Source organism: Carassius auratus, chromosome 46, assembly GCF_003368295.1.
Source record: "Carassius auratus strain Wakin chromosome 46, ASM336829v1, whole genome shotgun sequence".
NCBI classification, from domain to species: domain Eukaryota; kingdom Metazoa; phylum Chordata; class Actinopteri; order Cypriniformes; family Cyprinidae; genus Carassius; species Carassius auratus.
In genome coordinates, this window is record NC_039288.1 from 2,288,602 (window position 1) to 2,311,208 (window position 22,607).

At 34.8% G+C, this 22,607-nt stretch overlaps 1 protein-coding gene across 2 annotated transcripts in view; it reads right to left on the minus strand.

Annotated features, from left to right (window-relative positions):
* Nucleotides 1-14,670, minus strand: part of LOC113063851 (calcium/calmodulin-dependent protein kinase type II subunit alpha) — a 47,792-nt gene extending 33,122 nt beyond the window's left edge. The window contains exons 1-4 of one of the 2 annotated variants that reach the window (XM_026234244.1): nt 14,332-14,670; nt 12,918-13,012; nt 3,247-3,306; nt 596-650 (exon numbers count right to left, since the gene is read on the minus strand). In XM_026234244.1, coding sequence (XP_026090029.1) covers nt 596-650; nt 3,247-3,306; nt 12,918-13,012; nt 14,332-14,393 — 272 coding nt within the window. In that variant the 5' untranslated portion in view covers nt 14,394-14,670. The remainder of the gene's footprint in view (nt 1-595; nt 651-3,246; nt 3,307-12,917; nt 13,013-14,331) is intronic. The other variant, XM_026234245.1, reaches the window with a different exon arrangement.
* Nucleotides 14,671-22,607: the final 7,937 nt, after the last annotated feature.

The window sequence follows — 22,607 nt, forward strand, 5'->3', positions numbered from 1 at the left end:
CTCAGTGTATCTTTTTATTCATACAATGAAAGTAAATTCATTTCAACACCTAACACTTTATTTTAATGCATCTTTGTTAAATATATTAAATATATTTACTACAGTATTAACAGTGAATTGTGTTATTCCAAGGCTAAAAACTCTTAACCTTATCTCTAGCAAATACACATTAAAATAAAGTTTCACCAGAAGCAGAAATCTATTAGTTTTAATAAAAATCCCTTGGAGACTAAAATGCTTGAAGTTGTACTTATACTTATACTTATACTTCTTTTCAACATCTAGCAATTTTAAGAAGACAGTGGTTTTATGAAGGTGTCATACAGTAGGTACTGTAATTATTTCAATAAGAAGATATCTATTGTATCCACCCACACTATTGCACAAAAATTACCCTTTATTATCCTTTCCCCCACAAAACCTGACATTAGCAGAAAAGCTAAAATATTTATCCATTTCTAAACCAAATCATGTTTTTCAATCACTTGGGCCTTTGTTAACCTAGAGCAGTATTTCAGTTCATGGTTTGTACAGTAATATAGTACAGTACTGTAAGTTGCTTTTTTATCTGGTCTGGTTGTTCAGAGAAACTTACAAGTCAAAGATGAGGTAATGGTGACCTTCCTCAGAGATGCTGTCATGCAGACGCACTGGATGGAGAAGAAACAAAGAGATAACATGATTATTAAAAATGTTTTCTTACACTTACAGTCCATTGTAATTGTACAAGTATACATTTTAATTGTTTCTGGGATTGTTATTCCCAGATGTTATTCCCAGATTTGCTACAAACTTTTTTTCCAAAATGTTTCAAATAAGAGCACAGATTCACCTCTGGCCTGAGAACAGAGCTTTAAGCTTTAAGTCATTTGCCTGATTAGTATGAACCTCAAAAGGCTCATGGAAATTGCTAAATAAATATTATTAATTTAATGGATGATCAGATATATATCAAAGACCATTTCCGCCACTGAATAAAAATCTCACAGTTCTTTTTTTGCTTGCATTTGTGTTTATATCTCACAATTCTGACTTTTTCCATTCTTTTTTTCATTGCAATTGTGAGATATAAACTCCAGGTCTGATTACTTTTTTTCCCTAAGAATTGTGAATTTATATATCACAATTTTTATTTATTTTCTCACAATTCCAAGTGTATTTCATGCAATTCCGAGGAAAAAAGTCAGAATTGTGAGATAAAAAGTCACAATTACCTTTATTTATTTTATCTTTATTTTATTATTAATATTATTTTTCTGTGGTGGAAATGGGCTTTAACAGATATGGGCTGAAAAAAGTGTATGTTTTTTAAGAGGTGGGAACATGGCTGCTACACCTATAGCAACTGTTTCCCTACACATTCATCCACTGAAAATGGATCAGAGAAATATCTTCAGATTACGGTGCCATGGAGACTAGATTTCACTCTATTCACTCAAGTAAGCAAGTAGCCAGTATCACCATGGAAACTGCATAGCTACGCTCTAGCAACCATTCAGAGCACACTAGCAACTGCATAAGATGACCCAGCTATATCTCGGCAACCGAATATCATAGAGGCATGCTGTGTGTCCAAAATCATGTACTCTCTGATTTGAATCTGAATTTACTTCGTGACCATTAAAAAATTCTATATAGTATGAATTTGGGAAGTATGAATGAGAATCACCTGGACTACATCTGGCATGTTGTAATCAGTTGCGTCTCTTAACTGCCATTCATACACTAAATCCTTTCTGTTGGCCTCATGTGATAGTGAAATGTCCATTAAATGTGAACTTCAGAAACCGGGAGGAAAAAGTAGTCATTCAGATACTACTCACCTCACATACTGTTTTTCGGATACTAATTTCTAGTTTTTCGGCAATTTCAAACACAGGGATGGGTCTGGTCTTGTTTAAAGTCACTGAGACCCATATACGAATGTTACATTCAAAATAAAAAGAGGGAAAATAAAGTTGGGATGTTGTGGAAGCAAAGTCTGTCATGCACAACTCACAATTTCTTCAGAAAATTGGCACACTTGTATATAACAATCTAGTTGTTGTTATTATTATCCCATTATTTATGCATTGCAATATATGGCAGTCCACTGAAATGTATATGATAAAAGCTTGGCACATTGATTAAGGAGGGTTTCTTTATACTTGATCAATTTTAGTTTCAAAGGTGGGGTTGATGTTGTTGATGCTACTACAGCACATTGTCATTTTCCTCCTAGAGAATTCCTCAGATTGTCAACAGCTTTGGCTCAAAACTGAATATGGTTCAGACCATGCTGACCAAAAGATATCAAAAGCTTTTATAATTTACCAAACAGGGCTATGTTTCCCAAAAGCATTGATAGCTAACTATGGTTGGAAGTTCCATTGTTGCTAACATAATTGAACAATTCTGTGTTTCCTGAAACTCCACATTCGCGAACAGCATCACAAGCATACAAGGTTGGAGCTAAATATTTTGACCTGCGATTAGTTTCTTGATAGTAAAACATGTAGACTTACAAAGATCATGCTCTTGGGCTCAGTGAGCAAACTAACATGCAGTACCAGCTTTATCCTTCTTTACATTTGAATATACTGTATATATATTTCAATTAATATCTCTAACATTATCAATTAATGAATCAAACATTAAATAAAGCATAATGACAGGGCACCAAAAATAATGAAGTAGTCATCGTGTGCCATGTTCAATACAGCAGCATATCAGAGGTAATGAATCGATAAGTTAATAGTAAATAGTTAATAAAGTTATTACTTCACAACCTGCGTGTGGCGTCATTGACGATCATCCTTTAAAATTGAACCAGTGTGGAGTGAGTGCAGTCATGTTACTAAATGGTTTCAGGAGACAGTTGTGACTAGTTGGTTAGTTTCTTCAACGATGCATCATATTATGGTTAATCAGTGAGTTACATTCAAACACACCCTGGTTTTGTATATCTCCTCAATTTCAAGATGGTGGGCACACCAATCCAAGTTTGGCAAGACTTTGGCATATTGAAACTTGGCCATACCCAGAGAGTATCTGAGCCTTTTTAGTCTAGTGAAATTAAACCAGAAAAATTGCTTATAATGTCTAAATAGTTTGGCATAAAATAATACAACTAGTCACTAGATTGATTTGTTCCTTAATGGCAGTTATATTTATAATTAGCTTTATATAAACACAAGTTCACCTCATTTAGACAGCTAAGTAAACATTGTGTGTGTGTGTGTGTGTGTGTGTGTGTAGTAAACTTACCAATATTGGAGTGCTTCAGCAGTCTGCAGATCCTAGCCTCCCTGTCCAGCTTCTGGTGATCTAGAATATATAAAATAACAGATTTTTCAACATCCAAAATGGAAAATACAGATGGTACATGAGCAAACAGCTATTTTTACTATGCTGTGGAAAAAAGTACAATCCATCAAAATGCAGTTTCTTAATTTTAAAAGTTACATTTTTGGAGTACTGACCACAAGGCTATGGCCTTCACCAATATCAACAGATAAAAGGCAAAATAAGTAAACAAATGACAGTTAGAAATGTCTCTTTTGTAATGTTCTCTGCTTAAATGATCAGAAATTCTTGTTTAAAATCACCAAGTGCACACCATTTATTTATTTTAATAATTACACTAGTATGGCAGAAATGACATACTTCACCGCTTCCACTATGACTTATTTCACATCAAAGCCCCTTTTAAGCTTTAAAATCCATATCACAATATGTCAAATATTTGCTATCCAACACCAACATCAAGAAAATCGAAACATCTTAAATGCAGCACAGGTTTCAACAGTATCGAAAACATTTCTTTGCCTCAATTTATTCATAATTTTTTTTAGGATTGTTGCCTATAGGCTTTAGTTGGCAGGGTCTTCTCAAGATATGAATGCTTACATCATACACACCTCAAACATGCAAGATTCGTTAAGCAAGGAGAAAATAAATGGAACCTTAAAAAATGTTCAGAAATGTTCACTTTGAATAGTTTGCTCAAGCATGTTGCCAAATAATGTGTACTTTCAACATACTTTGCTTATGCCAAATACAATGTGATTTTCAGTAATGGAGATCTGCCAGCAGCTGCACATTCTTCTACTAGGGACGAGCAGTTTGCAGATCCTATCCATTAAATGTGGCCAACAAACCAATAATAACGCGGAGCAATAATGACAAAATAATTGCAACACAGCACAGGTGCCCAGGGCTCTTGTGGATCAACTGACCCAATTTACGTTTACAGTTACATTCATAGTTTTAATGTTTTATTATGTAACACCTCAAATGACATGGGAAATTAAAGTTAATAATAATTAGCCAGTCTGCGAAATCATTCTCCTAAATGGATTGTTATTGCAGAGCATTCACAGCTTATATGTACTGAAACACGCTTGGTACATAGAGAAAAACACATTTATTTAAGGGGGTCAGTGCTGGGTAGATTACTTACAGATTGTAGTCCGTTACTGATTACAAATTACATGACAAAAATGTTACTTATTAATTTAGACTACATTTTGATTACTTTTAGATTACTTAGTTTTGACATAACTCATTTATCATTTAGATCTGAATGGTATCATATTGGGGTTCATTAATAAAAATTGTAAGGTGTTGATGAAAAGTTTATAATTAATGAAATATAATCATAAATATGCCAAATTAAAATGAATTAAACATTGTCAATGTGACCATTGTGACAGTGTAAGCATGCAGTTATGTTGTTCTGTTGTTGAAATCTCAGTGAGAATTTGAATAAATATTGTAGATCAATGAGGTACGGCTAACAAAAAAGCTCAGGGATCCTTACATTAAATGGACAAACATTAATAAGCATGAAAACTCGACATTACATGGCCAAAATCTTCCAGGTTTGAAAGTTTTTTTTGAGTTGGTGTATATAATGAAAACTTAGTATTTCACAGCTACGCATTGGCAATGTTTAGTAACTTGCTTAATTATTAGTCTCAAGTATATGGTAGGTTTATTAACAATTAAAAAAAAATGGAGTGAATCAATCAGTTTACTGCTATTTTGTGAATAATATGTAATAATGTAATCCATAAAAATTGACTATAATCTGATTATAGCTATATGCAGAATAACTAGGCCCCAGGGTCAGACGTTTCTATGTCGAGTTCTACAAAATGTTCTCATCACAAATGACCTCACGGCTTATTATCGTTTAATTATTTTTATGAACAATCAGAATTGCTATCAAGCCTCTCATTACACTTTTCCTGAAGCCAGGCAAAGATGAACTAGATTGATTCTCCTAAGACCTATTTCTCTATTAAATGTCAAAACATATATATTCTCAAATCTATCAAATACAACATAATAGAGTTTTATTTGGTTTTGGCCCAAATTTTAATTCCAGGATTCTCCCACTGTATTCTTCCACATCTGCAGCCATGAATAAAACATGGAGGATGTCCCGTAAGCCCTTTGCTATTCATTATAGCCACAGAGCTTCTGCCATCAGAATGTCAAGTCTATTAAGGGAATAAACAGGATGCATGCGGAGAGCAATGTTTCTTCATATGCCTTTTACTATATTTACCTGACCCATCATCTTGTGTCTGAAGTTTTCAAGCTATAAACTTAACCGTTCAAATTGTATTTCTTTCCCATTATGATCTATGAGCTTGCTTGTTTACAGCTAGGAGATAACCTGTCTAATATTATGCATTTTTTTCTTTTTTAATGTGTTGGTTTCAGTATCAAAATATGCAGTTGACGGTCAAAAGGTTCCATGAGGTATGCTAACTGTTTTTACGGCGCCGTATATAATCATAGAATGATTTCAGAAGATAATTTTTAAGTCATGTTATCTTTCCTTGGGCATCAGAATCACCACCAGAATCATATATAAGCCAATTCTTAAAATGTCCAAAAATGTTTTGCTAGACTTGCTGGAATTTCTGGAATAATAATAATAATAATAAAAAACTGTAATTGTATACCCACACTTGTATACCTCAAAACTATTCCTCTAAGTAAACAGGTGTGTACTTATAAAGGCCAAATGTCCTCACTAAAACAATAGAAAATCTTGCTCATTTAAAAGGAGTGTGTCAAATACCTGAGGCAGCATCAAAACAGTGCTGCACCAGTTAGCTTGTCTATTATTTTCTCAGTGTTCAGAAGAACTTACAGTAGTGAAGTGTTTAATTTAACTTCAAACCTGCAGTGTTTTGGCTGTGGCATCATTTGTGTGTGCCAGCCTGTAGGGAGTCTGTGCAGCGCATATGGCCGTGCGCTTTCCTTTAACTGGTTCTGTTTTAAGAGCTCTGGGCTCACCAAATTGCATTTAACAAGCTCCGTTGTGGATGCTGTGGCTCAGTTTAGCAAGTTATTCACACTTTGTTCACAGATGACTTACACTGGGAATGTGTACAAACATCCTTTGCATGTTGTGCTCACTAGAATTTGGCCAAGCAATCTAAATGACCACCAGGACTTCACAACGTCACATTTTACCACTCAAACTCTCGCTCAGAATTTAATAGGCTGAATGTTTTTTCACATGACATTTAGCACCAGTATACAGTATTGTTACATCAGTACAAACTTCCATTGTTCAAACTTCCAAGTCCATTATTTGTGAATGTTTTGTTTTAAAGCACTGAATCATACAATTATGTTGGTGGTGATAAAACGCTTTTGGGAAACACACCCCTGAATAATTTGGGTCAACATGACATTAGATATTAACCCTGGACCAGTGACCTTGTGTCATATTTTTATTAGGGTAAGTGACCCTTTAGGCCAGGACACACAAAGATATTGTCAGTCGTCGGTCGTCAGCGACCGTCTGTCAGTCTAGTCTTCATTGTGTGTGCCACGTGTTGGTTCTTGTGCAGGGTTGCCAGGTTTCCACAACAAAACCTGCCCAATCACTACTCAAAACTATCCCAGAACTGGCCCAATTATGTTTTGAGGGGGATCCTCTGTAATACACAAAATACACGTTTTGGTGGGGTTGCACTGGTAAAATTACAAGCGGTAATCTCCTGCTCTCTCTCGTGAAGCCAACAAGGAAGTGCTGTACTGTAACTCAACAACTGGCCGCTAGAGGCTGGCTGCAAAAGGGAGTCAATCCCATAGACGCCCCATGTTAAATTGCCCATTTTAACAACAGAAAATATAAAAACTTTACAGCCTGGTAAAAAAAAATATATATTTTGGTCTATATATATAATTTCGCCCTTCATGAAAAATGTGTGTGTGTGTTGGGAGGGGAGGGGGGGGTTATTACTCATCTGTTTAAATTATATTAAGCCTTAAAGTTCTGTATAAGTAAGGGCGTGGCCACTTGAGTGACACTGCCGTCTAGCTAGGTGGGCGTGGTTTCAGCAACCAGCTCCCGCCCCTTTGCCCATTTTAAATTATCTGGGAGTGATGCACGTTGACCCGCTGCCAATATAGCAATGGCCACCTCTACCCACTTATAGCTTCAAAAATGCTCATGGACACTACGTCCATGTTTTTATACAGTCTATGTAAAATTCACATTTTAGGGTCTAAATATCACGTTATTAGGGTCACTTAAACCCGCGGACATGTAACATGGTGACACTGTTCACGTGTGAGAACTCTGATTGGATGTTCAGTTTAGTGAACGAGTCAGTGCGGGAGAATTAAAGCGAAAGACGGCACAGACAGAAAGCTGTTCTAATGTTACGTTATCTTACTGGAGCGTTCCAATACATGAATATTTTTAAAACAACATGAGCTGCTTAAAATGAAGAAAGTTATCAACATAACTGATAGTCCAATCGGTAAGCAAATGCTATTTTGTTTAAGTTTCATATATCTCCTATATCCTTATTTTGGTTTCTCCCTTGAATGACTAATATACACCACTGATAGCTGCTAATAAAGACAGTTATGTTGCAGGTGCAGAATGCACATGCTATTTTGCAATCAGCTGTAGTCTGTGCAGTGTGTTCAAGTCCTGATGTTTGGTCCAGACCATAGACTTTATGAAAACATGGACGTAGTGTCTGTGTTGTCACCCATTGGTTTCTGAAGAGCATTTTTGAAGCCAAAAGTGGGCGGAGGCTGCCGTCGCCATCTTGGCAGTTTGCACTACCGGATAATCGAAATTGAGCAAAAAGGCTGGAGCTGGTTTATTGAAACCACGCCCACCTAGTTTGACGGCGGTGACAGCAGAGCAATCCACCTGTCACTCAAGTGGCTACGCCCTTAATTATGCAGAACTTTAAGGCTTAATATAATTTAAACGGATGAGTTCGGCTTTCGGCACCGCTAGATCTTTGAAATCGGCTTGGTGTGTCCTGGCCTTAAAGTCACCAATCAAAAATGATAAAAAAAAAAAAATATATGGAATACTGCAGTGTTTAGTAAAAATAATTTATCAGTTCACTTCATTATTATTTTTTTATTCATGTGCCCTAGTAATCTTAAACAAAAAAATGTTAACCTCCCCTCTCTCCTCAAAACGGCTCATCTTCTCTTCCACAGCTAGTGATGTGAGCGGTAAACGCTCGGATAAACAACAGAGTGAAAAGCTGAAGCTGATGCTTCACTTTAGAGAAATAAATGCATTGACCAGTGCTGACAAAAGCCACAAAGGGATATCGAAAATGATATTATGATATTACGATATTACCACTAAATTACTCTTAGGACATTGCAAACTTTTTTGTTTCTGAATATGAGTTGATGGAGGACGCGCTCAGTCATTCAGGCAGCCTCTCTCTCTTTCTCTCGTTCTCTCACTCTTTGCGCATGCTGTTAGGTATGTTTTGTACCATTGATTGTCGTTGTCTTCCTCAAAATAAATTAGAATTAATAATAATAATAAAAATCTTTATGTTAGGGTGTCGCCGGTGAATCCAGTGGAGAGAAATTCCCTCACAACTAACTGCAAACTGGCATTCAGATCTGCCTCCATTTGGTAAGTAATGCCCCAACTTCCAATGATCCTATCAACTTCCGAAGGATGAACTCAAGCCCCACCCTCTCATTTCATATGCAGTTTCTCTCGGATAGACGTCACAGTAGGGAAAAATAGACAAACGCTACTTTCTGTTCATGCCGACTTTAACACTTTTCTTAGTATTGATGGAATTTTCCGGCAATCTGTATTTTCTCTGTTATTTTCTCCAATTACATATCTTCTGAAATAAAGCAAATGTACTGTATGCATGCATGTTTGTTATAGTTATTTTACTTTTTATTTGGAGTTAAATGTTAAATGTGTGGGATTTCCGGTTATTTGGAAGTGGATGATTGTAGTTTACAGTACTTTTCACACTTGTCAATTTAGGTAAAACCATAATATGAGTGCTTAGATTAATAATACCAGCTTTTTGGAAGACTATTCTGATATCTCTACTCCGGAACCAAACTTTGATTTGGGTGGGCTTGTTAAGGTAATTTCCTCTCATTTTGATGCACCCTGAGCATGCTGAAATCCCAGCTTTCAGTCGGCCCACTCATTTGGATGATGCACAAATGCAAAACTCTCTGGAGAATTAAATTTAGCCAGAATTTTGTGCATTCTGAGTTATTTACACTGTTCAAGAATTGGATTCTCATGCTAATCATGGCCAAAGTTTCAAAGAGCTAGTTCGATATATGCTAGAGTATTTCTGTGCCAAATACACAGCTTCCTGTTTACTGTCAACAGTTTGATGTGAATTAATCGGTGTAGACGGTGTCTTTTGATTACAATGGGCTCTATTTGCTTTTGACATGATGTGACAGTAGACAGAGAGTTAGAATAGTTAGAATACATTCCAACATAAACTTTTGACTCAACTCCATTCTGTTGCATATAATATACATTTTAAATAGTTTGGTAACACTTTATAAAAAATTACTAGCAAATTATTAGTTTACTGAGGCAAAAGTCATAGTTAATAGTTAGTTAACAGTGGGAACTGGTCCCCAAAATAAAGTGTGACTATAGCTCTCAGTCGCTTGAAAATAAATTTGCTATCTATCTATATCCTCTCAAAATTACACGGTCAGTCAGATGCAACATTTCTATCAGAATAATCTACAAGTACAAAAACCGGTTACACGTAATTCAAGAATTCAGACATTCTCCTAACTATAAGTAACTTTGCATCTAACTCTTATTAGAGTACTAGTAGACTTATTAGGAGAATAAGTTGACATGTACTTGCAAAGTTACTTATAGTCAGTAGACTGTGTTGGGAACCATCAAAATAATACTAATACTCTTATGACTGCTAGTCGACATGGAGTTGCAAAGTTACCTATAGTTAGTTGAGTATCTAAAGTGAACTATCAAAATAAAGTGCTTCAAAAAAACCTTTTAGAGTTGATTGCAATATGTTGTACAGTCTCATGATTATACCATTCCAATATTAATTACAATTAAATCCATCCATTATCTGAGCCGCTTGTCCTGTGCAGTGTTGTGCTATCTTGGACCCTAAAAGTCAGAAAACATTTAAGCATAGATCATTGGTCAAATTAGAGCAAGGAGTTTTTAGAATAGAACATTTAGAATAAGAAGTGGCTCATCTCAGGAAAACCTGCACCCCAGTGATCCATTTTCCATTTGTAGCAGCCTCTTCAGAGAATGAAGGGACACCATCAAATATGCCAGTTGCTTCCAATATTAGACCCCCATTAACCTAGAATTTCCTTGTTTTGGCTTTGTTCGGGAGCCTGATGTTCATTGAGAAATGCATTGACTGCATAACTGGATATGGACAGTCATGGTAGCATTCCTTCCACCTAACAAAAGTAGAAGAACAACTAAAGGCCACGATACAGGGTGCCGATCAATGTATGACCAGACCACAGAGCATTGTGGTCAAAATTATAAAATTAGAAAAATTAGAAAAATGTACTCAAATATTGTCACCCTTGCACTTTTTTTCCCAATAACCCACATTTTTACCTAAAAATTATTTGAAATTTGAAAAAATATTAGCTTTTTATTTCACTGTCAATATTACAGGAACTGTTTTTAGTTCAGAACTTGATATATCTGTTAAAAAAATAAAAAATAATAAAAAGAACATAAATGGCATTGAGAAAATGATTGACACTGTAGACTTATATTATGTTATATTAACTGATAGAACAGCAATTTAAATACAGTCAGGCACTACCTAAAACCATCAACATGCTTTCTGTGCCTCTGTACTGTACGTTTGACCCACTCCTCTTGTGCAAACAGTGATTTTTGTACATGAATAAAATAAAAATAACGACTTTATTCAACAATTTGTCTCCTCTGTGTCACTCCACATCACCGTAGCGCCGTTTTGGAGAATGTTAGGTATTTTATAGTCTTTGCAAATATTCTTCAAAACGGCGCTATGGTGATGTGTAGAGACACAGACGAGAGACATATTGTTGAATAAAGTTGTTATTTTTGTTTTATCCGAGTACAAAACGTATTCTCATCGCTTCATAACGTTACGGTTGAATCACAGATTGCAGATGGACTATTCTGACGATGATTTTCATACTTTTCTGGACCTTCTGTAACACAAACAGGAGAATGAGTCATTTTCTCTAATCAAACTGGTTGAATGCATGATTATTATACTGCAGGCACTTTCATCTCACCATAAGAAGGTTCAGTTGCAAAGTAAATAAATAAATAGAAAAACTTGTGTGAAATCTAATTATTTTTAACTATCTCTAGAAGGTGTCAGTAATATTGACCATGCCACTTTAGGATTTCTCTGTGGAATGAGATCATTTTGCTGTGTTCATCTGCACATATAAAAAAAATATTTTCCCGTACAGTTTTTATTCCAACATTATTTTGGAAGAAATTGTGTATTATTTGAAAAATGCCAATATCTTTAGCCACCACTGCCATGTACTGAACAGAAAAACAAAAGGAAATCTCACATTATTTTCTCACCAAATGTTACTTCCTCTGTTTTCACACACACACACACAGAAAGTGATCTATTAGAATAGAATAGAATAGAATAGAATAGAATAGAATAGAATAGAATAGAATGTCTTCTCTCAGAATGTGCATCACTTTTTTTCACTTATTTTATTACTGCATTATGAAGTAATATAATACATTTAATGTGTTTGAATTGGTTGGCTCTTGGAGACTGATAGAAAAAGTGTTAGCTGCGATGATGGATCGCATGCACACTGCATTGTCTAAAAACCCATTAAAACAACAATGCAAGTACAGTAGCTACTATTTGAAGCATATAACATGGTGTGTGCTTGGCAACACGGTGTAGGAGGTGTGCAGCTGCCTTCAGGGTATATCACTGCCTCCTACTGCTCTACTTGACTTTCAGCTTTTACAGTATCAGCTTCCAGGAAAAAAGCCTTCCTTTTTCAGCTATGATAATCATACCACAATCACCAGTTGTAAGGACATTTCTTAAAATAATAAAATATAAAAGAAGATAAATGCATATATAGTAATCCAGGAACTACAGTCCATCATAATTAAATCATATATATATATATATACATATATGAACAATCCAGTTCTGTTATTTTCCAATCACAATAAGAAATGAAACAGCATATAGCAAAAATAAAAATTTTCTAACGTTTACTATGATTAAACTGATGAAAAATTGAAATTCAGCCTCGTCCCTGACTGTTCCTGATTATATAATCTAATATGTCAGATGTTAATAATGGCATGACGGATGTATTTGGCCACTTAGGGGTTTAATACTGATTTTGCACTTGACCCCACACAGCATTCCCTAGTCGTCACAAGTGAATGTCATATGTAAAAGTGTCCAGGTATTTGTCACAAATGAGAGTGAGTGATTGTTATAAGGTAAAAATGATGTTAAAAGTATGAACATCAGTCCACTGCTGATCTTCTGTCGTTCCTAATGATTGCTTCAGATCCTGAACTTTGATGATGTTATAGCATGTGAACTGTTTGTTGGACTGATCCGTGCACCTACCCCGAGTAGACAGCTTCTTTGTGTTGATGATCTTTGCAGCATACTCCTGCCCTGAGAGAACTTTCACACATCTCCGCACCACAGAAAAGGCTCCCCTAAAAACCAGAAGAACATGGAAGCAATGTCTGTAATGTGGGACATTCAGTGTAGAATTGCACTGTGAATATAAACTTCAAGAAAAAGATGGAGGTTTACCTGCTAGGCAGGCAGTAATACATTGGATTATGCAATATTTCAATGTCTGAATTGAATTGCCACCCACAAATGCAATTATGTAAGCGGTTTGACTGCCCACAGAAAAAGACTTGTATATGTGTGTGTGTGTGTGTGTGTGTGTTCAGTATGAGGGTGTGTGTGGGAGTACAGCAGTGGGCACAAGGCCAGATGGAGTTGAAGACCCATCTCTGTAGAGGTGTTACATGCTCTCAAATCAAGAAAACAAGTATACAGTGCACTCGCTCGAAAAAAAAGAAAAAAACTGCTGTAGTACAGAGTGGGTGGATGGAAAGAGGGAAGCAAGCTGATTTTTTTTTTTTTTTACTTCTGCCTCAACATTTCACAGCATTGTTAAAGGCACTATATGCATCAATGTACAGGTATCTAAATTACACTCATTAATGTTCATGAATGTAATTATAAGCTGGCTCATTTCATTGTATTGTACTGTAAGGTGTCTTGTGATGCATATACTGTATGTATATATATGTATATATATATATATATATATATATATATATATATATATATATATATACATACATACATACACACACACACACACACACACACACACACACACACACATATCTAATGTATCTTCTTACAGGGAATTTTGCTAAATCCATTTGGGTTGTTGTCTGCAAACTAAGCTAAGACTATATTTAGATTACAACATTATTGTGTTAACACTTCACATTGTGTTTTTTTTTTAATTATTGCTCTGAAAGCCTGAGATCGTTTTAATGCACCGTTAATGGCATAATGTTGGAAACACTCTTCAGATCTCGCCACTTAACTTTTAAGTGGTTTCCTCTGTGGATCTCCTCCACCCAGTATCTGCTTCTTATGTAATGCGAGATGCGTTCTGTGCATTCTCAAGTTAGTACATACTGATCCTTCTACACATCCTGGTTGCAGTGATTTCATAATATGCTACATTCAAACCAACCACTACCAGATTTGCCTCGCACCCCGTTTCAAACGAAACTCAAAGTGGATTTGCGGTTCTGTCTTTCGGGGATGTTTTCCAGCTACGTTGTTCTTTAATGAACAAGCTGTCTGACAGTTAACACTCTTAACATGAGCTGATATCTTAAAAAAGCATTGCATTGTGATGAAAATAAAATCTCGGTCCATTGTGCAGCTCAAACATACCTTCACATCAATTCAAAGAAATGCAGCTATTAGAACTTACTTTCCCAGTTCCTCAAACAGCTGGTATTCCTCTGTGAAGCGCGTGCAGGTGATGGTTGCCATTCTGGAAGTGTGTGCGTTTCCAGCGTCTGATGAGAGTGTTGTGAGGTGAGGCGTTTGAAACGTCAGGCAGGAGGGACAGGAGCGCGATCGAACGCTTGCTCCGGAGATCGTTTTCTATATCGGAAAAGTGGAAGTGGAATGAGGAAAAAAGGATAGCTCTTTTTGTGGCTGTCTGCGACTGGTTGCTGTCCTCCATACACAGCCCTCGTTACCATGGCAGCCGCATCCTCCTCCTCTCCTCACATGCTCACACACATGAAGCCATGCAGACAGTAAAACACACCCACACACCTTCAGTGTGCATCACACTGTTACTTCATAGCAGTCTGCAGATACTGCATGAAGAGATGTCAAAAATAGCTATTTTAAATACTCCCAGATAAAACCATGCCTATAGTACTTCTTTTTATTTGCATTCAGTTGAAATCCATTCGTTCAAATGCAAGTATTGCAACGTTTTTATGTATATAGATAGTGAGATGGCCTTCTATTGCTATTAGTAGGAATTCCTCCGCTTGTGGATTTAATGATGTCTGTCTTTTTCTCTATATTCATGGAATAATAGAGAAGAAATGATACGCAGTTTATCCAAAGTGGCTCATTAGGGACAGGTTAGGACCAGGGGCATCTAAAAGAGTCCCAAATGATCTAATCTTACAATGTTTTTAATTCCAATCTAAATCCTGAATGAAATGATCAAATATATATTTAAAATTGTTAATGTTAGGTAGCATTAATCATGATTAGATTATTAATCGTGATTCATTTCAGGGGGGAAAATGTGTGATTCATTTGTAAAAACAATAAATAAATCGATTGACGGCACAATAATTAAATTATAAAACACAGAATCACTTTTTTTTTTTTTTAAATTTACACACAGAATTTGGGGAAAAATTAAATGCATTTCATGGAGCCCTAAAAAAAAAAAAAAAAAAAAAAATCATTTTACATTCATTCTCTGGGGCTAACAAACTTGTGGAACTTGTTTAATTTAAAACAAAATGTAGATACCAAATCTGATGTGATACAGCATTGTCTGATATGATTACTTTAGATTATCATTATTTCTGAAGTTAATTTGAATGTCTATTGTTTAAGTCATTTAGTCATTCCTTCGTTTCGCAGATGCTTTTATCCAAGAGACTTAAGAGTGAGAAATTTCTCTAATTTGCCTGATGAAAAAAAAAAAAAAAAAAACATTTGCCCACATCATCGAGCCCGCTTCACTCTCAACTGTATGCATCAATTTTACATATAGTGTCGTTTCCATGACGACCAAGTCACTTACAGCCAGGCTGCATCCTGGGAAACGGTCACTGAGCTGACATTGTAAGTTGCCGGGTTGCATCAATTTTGTGATTAATAATTTATTTTGTAGTTCTTTTGTATTTTACTGTGTATTTTAGGATGATGTTTGCCATCCACTTTATAAAGTCAGACCATACATAGACAGCATCCTTTATTTTCACGTCACCGAAGCCTTAGTTAATAACATTAGTATTTTTTGCACAACAGTTTCTGAACCTCATGCTTTTGAATCGCTCTTGCAGTACTTTGATGACATCACATTTGCTATAATGCGCATAATCTGCATTTTCCCTTGCTGACATTTGTAAAAATATATATCTGAAAAACGTTATAGCAAGTACTGCAAGGTATATTTGAGTCTGACTGAGAAAATAATCAGATTCAAAGATTTACATGGCTAATAATTTCCTCTTGAACAGATTATTTCATATCTACAGCAGCTGTTTCAATCAGACCACATCAGATCAACATGAGTCAGACCAACTGAGGTGTTTGCATGAAGGCTTTTCGGTTAAGCCATTGATAAACATGATTATTAAAAAAAAAATATTTGGTTGCATGCAACATAGCTAGTGACTCAGCACTGACACTGTTTCAGGACGGACAGAATTTCTAACAAACACACACTACTTCAGGACAGACACTGGTTGGGATGCATAGAACTGCATATAGTTGAAAATATCTACATTTTGACTTTGTATCCCAGCATTTGCTTTCACACCCCAGCATCTGACAAATGGGTCTTTGCATGTACATGTCAAGATTTTAGAGCATAAATATAAAAATCTGCTAAGCGGTAATAATGAAAAAAATAAAAATAAAAATTAATAGTGATTTTTCACTAATATTTACAATGGGATCTACATTTTTAATGGGCTAAAATACTAAACATTGTTATGAGAATTAATAAAAAACAACTTTGTGCAACAAAACCTTTCCTGGTAAAAAAAATAAAATAAATACAAATTTAACTTGACTGTCAAAAGCAAAGTAATTTATTTAAGACAAGAAATAAACTTAATTCTATATATATAAAAAAAGCTTGTTTAACAATACTCCAAAATCAAGTTCATACACGCATGTTATCACGGGAGTCAGAAACCTAAGCTGACTGTCGGAGGGAACATTTTAACTGAAATCATCACCATAACACACATAAATCACTTCACTGAATATATGCTGGCAAAGAAATACATACTGGTTTACATTCATTCTCTGGGGCTAACAAACTTGTGGAACTTAATTTAAACAAAATGTAGATACCAAATCTGATGTGATACAGCATTGTCTGATATTATTACTGGGAGTGCATTAGTTACATTAGAGAATCGTTATTTCTGATGTTAATTTTAATGTCTATTTTTTTGTCATTTAGTCATTCATTCATTTAGCAGTTAATCCCATTTGCCTGATGAAAAAAAAAAAGAGAAACCATTTGCCCATATCATGGAGCCCGCTTCACTCTCAACAAAACTACAGCTGATGGATACACATTTACAAGAGAGAAAATGGTAAAAGACTGAGGTTCATTTTTTAACTGTATGCATCAATTTTACATATAGTGTCGTTTCCATGAAATAATTATAATTATTACCTTACGACCCATCTGTTTTCAGATTTCGAATATCACATAAATGACTGTCAAATAATAATGTGCACGATACACTGTAATATTTACGAGAAGCAACTTCACCAAGTATTTTTTTTTATGTGCAAACTACACATTCTAATTCTGACATTCCTAATGTGAATAATTTAAATATTTCTTTCTTAACATTAACATTTTTTTTTTTTTATAATTTTGGCAGTAGATTAACTGTTACGTGAGTGAGCTTGTGATGAGTCCCTGTAGTCTAATTAAACTCTCACATGTTGATGTAATATAAACTACTGAACTTGAATTTAGATTTTTATTTAAAATAAAATGTTCTCATTTGTTCAAAAGATTAATGCTTTAATCAGAGTTTAATAAAATGTTGATAAAACTTGACTCATATCTTAATTTTTTTCAAAAGAATCATTCAATTTAATCATCCCTTGCTGATTTTGAGTTAAAAACAAATGGCGCTGCATTAATTCATACATTGAATTACACATAGCTTTTGAATTTTCAGTCTGTATTGTTGTGAGCTAATAAAGTGCATTCATCTGGTGTGTAGATTTGTGAATTAAGCATGTGTGGAGTTGTTGCATGCATTTTGGTGCATTTATGGATCTGTTGTCTGCATATGTGGGATGTTCTGATACTCTTTTCATTCAGTACATGTCTCATCAGCTGTAATCATGAGCTCTCTGAATCTACAGCATTATCAGAGAGTGTTTACAAGAAAACCTGGATCAGTTAATGCACATGCATGCAGCTTCATCCATATCAAAGGTTCTGTTCTGAGCAGAATGTCCTAATGTTGTGTTGGAGTCCCCTACAACAGGATAAATGCATCTAATATTTAAATGTGTTACCCTGTGACGTATATAAGTAACAGGCACAAGATTCAAAAATAAGATGACTCGTTAAAGCGGTTCAGAGTCGACTCTTTCTTTTGAGAAACAATATCTTTATTTATCATGCACTTTGTAATAGGTGTAATAGAACCTGATTGCTGGAAGCTTTTAAATCAATTGATGAGGGAGAGAACTTGAACTTTTTTTTCTACTTCAAGCATTGGTCTTGAGAGTCCACAGATGATACACCCCAAATATCATGTGAAAAAGACGTACAGGCCAAGAGGAGTTAAACTAAATAAAATAAAAAGTCAAAAATAAAATCTGCCAATTCATTTTTTAGAGCTTGACCCAAGGATTCAGATTAAAAAGCATTTAATGGACTCACCCTACTGCCTATACATATATAGCTAACTATAGTTTACATAACATTTTAGCATATTGTATTAACACATAAATATGACCAAACTGGAAACAATCCATGCTGTGGGTGCTGACAGTTCATGGTTTTGCTGGTGTTAGATTTCAACTTTGACTCCTCGTATCCTGTGACTCCCTCTAGAGGATAATATTAAAATTACAGCTATCATTTGTCATTCACAGCAGTTATGACCATCTTTCCAAATTCGGGATTTACAGTATCTGATCTGACCAGTTAAGATAATAATAAGTTAAAAAAGTATATACATTTTATTTTATTTTTTATTTTAGAAAATGACGGATTGTTTTGCTAGATAAGACCCTTATTCCTCGTGTAGAGGCCTTTGAGCTGCACCGAAACGGCAATTTAGACCTTCAGCTCATTGGTCCCCATTGAAGTCCATTTTATAGAGAAAATCTAAGAATTAGATTAGATTAGATTGAACTTTATTGTCATTGCACATGTAAGGTACAAGGCAACGTGTATGTTTTGCCCACAGGGGGCGCACTATTCCCTAATTTGACTCATACCTTCAAATCATGTGGAATAAGGTTTCCTCTGGATATTGCTCAGGGAGGGAACTATGGTGATGATGACAAAAAACGGCGATAATACAAAAATATGTCGATTTGTTGTATGAAAACAGGTCGTTTTAATAAAACATTGTTCATCATTTCACTCTTTGCTATAGACTCCAATCCAGAAAATAAATGAATAAATAAAAAATAAAAATGTGTCTATGCACAAACCCAACAGGTCTCTTCCTCAAAAAAGAAGACAGATAAAACAGTGGCCCTTCAGAGCTATGTCTTTAAGAGATTAAAAACGTTACTATAGCTACCATCCACCAATCCACCTGCACTATAGCTTCCAAATGTGTGTTATTATAGTGTTAAGTGTGTGTGTGTGTGTGTGTGTGTGTGTGTGTGTGTGTGTGTGTGTGTGTGTGTGTGTGTGTGTGACGTGCAGTCTCTATTGGTCACGTGGTTTTTGGTTAAGTGACTTTGCAGGTCAGAGTTCAGTTCAGCAAGCTTGATTATTTTTATTTTAATTTTTTTGCCTTCAGCGGAAAGCTGCAATTGCAAAATGACGTAAGAATCTGCAGCACTGCAAACCAAACCATTCTGTTTTCAGTGCTGTGTGTGATTGAGATTCATCCCAGAGAGCAGTCCCCAGCTCACAGAATTGTGTTACAAGAACAGGGTCCAAATATTCAGTGTTGGCTCTGGGAACATAAAAATGTTTAAAATCTTCATAAAAACATAAACATTTTCTTGATGTTAGAGGGAACGTTTTTTAAAGGTATGATGATCCTCAAATGTGCTGTCAACTTAAGTTTGATTTAAATTTCAGCATTCTAGGAACATTGATTTGTAACATTCCAAAACCATAAAAATGTCCAGTTTCCTTAATGTTAGTAGAACGTTATTTAAAGGTTAGCATGATGTTCCTGAAACGTTCTTTCAACATTCAAACACCTGCTGTGAACAAGCACTGCAAGAAAGAGAAATAAAAACACAAACTACAACTTTCTTAAGAAATGCTCAATACTTGATTGTTTCCTTTGCAAAACTTTATTTTCTTTTGCAAAACTTTATTCTTTTACGTATATATATACATGTATGTATATATATATATATATATATATATATATATATATATATATATATATATATGGCATTAGATTGACTCCATAAATGCCTAATTGTATTAATTTGTTTCTTTTTATTTCTCAATACATCTGATGACATCAAAACAGATTTGGTTATGGATCAGGAACCCTTTTCCTGTTCCCGAACAACTACTCTAATGTGAGAACAAGTACTTTTATTGGATGTGTGTGTGTTTAACTGTTGAATGAATTCAATTATTGTTTGTGTCTTAATCATGTAGTCCTATGTGTACAGCTTCAGTGTGTTTTTATGAGAAACTAAAGAAAAACCGGTGGATACATTTAAACCAATCAATCGATACAATTATTAAAAAGGGTTTTTTGTTTGGTTGGTTTTTTTTTCACTCAATTTTTATTAAATTGGCTATGACTATTTTTATAGACAGTCTTAATTTCTGTACAGTATTATATTAAAATAACAATAAAAATGATTTCACATGAGCTAAATGTGCTCTCATTCAGGTTAAAATGTTCAGCTCTGAAATGAGTTTTGAAGAACTAAGTGTTGAGTCTCAATCGAATTAAATCTAGATTACTCAGTAATTCACTTTTTCACTTTTCTTAGGCTGTGTGCCATGACCTGCCATCCTGACATTTAAGATGTGCATTTACATTCTTAATTTGAACTTGTGCTTATTCAGTTTCTACTATTTTCAAACGTGATCAAAAAAATAAAAAATAAAGAAATACTGCACTAGTGAAGCTGTGAAGTTTATGTTCGAAATGACAGTTGAAATCATTCTGCTATTTTATTGATGCTAAAGTTTACTGAGCATTCTGTGCAGGTTAATCATTCCCAAGTTTGTTTCTTGCACATCTATCTTGGTTTGCCAAACATGAACTTGTGTTGACATCCATACATTGTCATGCTGAAATGCTCTAAATGATCAACAAAGGTAAAGGTTGATAATGAAGGTGAAGGATGAGGCCTGCAAAACAAACCAAGAACATCAACTCTTACTTCTATCAAATATGTAGTATCTGACATCGAGACAAACTGCACAATGATGCAACTGAACTGTATATTTCGTGCTCCTTCTGAGCCGTTCACCGCCGTCGGCAGATATTGTGCAAGAACAATGACCCGATTTACTGCACTTCTGTTTGTTAAAATATTTCTCAAAAATATTAATAATATCTAAAAAGTCACTGTCCACGTGTGGTCCATAGTAGGGTTTCGTTTTCAACAAACTGTTGACCATCTTCAAAATATTATATAACATAATAAAATTAATATAATAAAATCAAGTGTATAGGCTTTTGTTTGATAATAATAAGCATTAGTTAAATATATATATATATAAAAAGCATGGCCAGCACAGGTATTTTTGAGTATGTGATTAAATTCCTCTGGGTTCAATGAAAAGGTGTCATATGCACTTCACCATATCTGCTATTTATAGAGTCACTAGAATCATTGCTTTACAGCTCCAGTGTTTATGTAGAATTATTCTCGCCATTATAGAGATTATTAGTGGGTATAACTATTGTAATTGAAAGTTTATGATACAATAGCCTCGTAAACAAGCAGCTGGACGGGGAAAGAGTTTGTTTAGTGTTTGTGAAGATAGACAAGGGGATACCTTGCTTTACACTATTTACCCTAATTAACTCTCTAGTGATTATTGTGTTAAATAGCACACATAAAAACACAGTAGCTAGAAGATGAAAAAATAAGATCTTCAACTTCAACTAGGTCTAGGGAATAATTTAGACACACATTCAGCTTGTATTTTTAAACGTGTCAAGAATTATAACTTGTATTTGGACTTCCTAATAAAAAGTTCTCTTTGTAGTTCATATAGAATTACATATGTAGGACACCATACACATGTTTCTGTTACCGCGGTGAGAATATTTTTACAATATCCCCCCCAATAAACTTTATGACCTCAGAGGCAGCTATCAGCAAGCTTGTGTTTACAATTCTCCTCTTACCAGAAATAGAGCAGTGATAAAGAGAAATGGGACAATACAAGGTAACAAGACAGAGCTGAAGAATCATTAAAGCCTCTTTATTAAACAGAATACTTTCAAAGACACGTGCAATTTGTCTCGTATGGATAACATCGTTACATTTTCACTTTGAGGACTTACAATATATTGGTTTCGTACCTTGAATAATTTAGTGCCATCAGTGTCAATATTATTTAACAAAAGTTCAAGTTCATGATTTCACTTCAACTTCACGTGTTATCACAGTATTTAATTTTGCATATAAAAAATAATTGTTGTATATAAATGATATACACAGAGATACATAGCAAAGCCCAGTTATTCTGCTCCTATATGCGTTAACACATTAATGAAATGTGCCATTGTTTTAAGATAAGATAATTCACTCTGAGTTCAACAGAATATAAAGTCT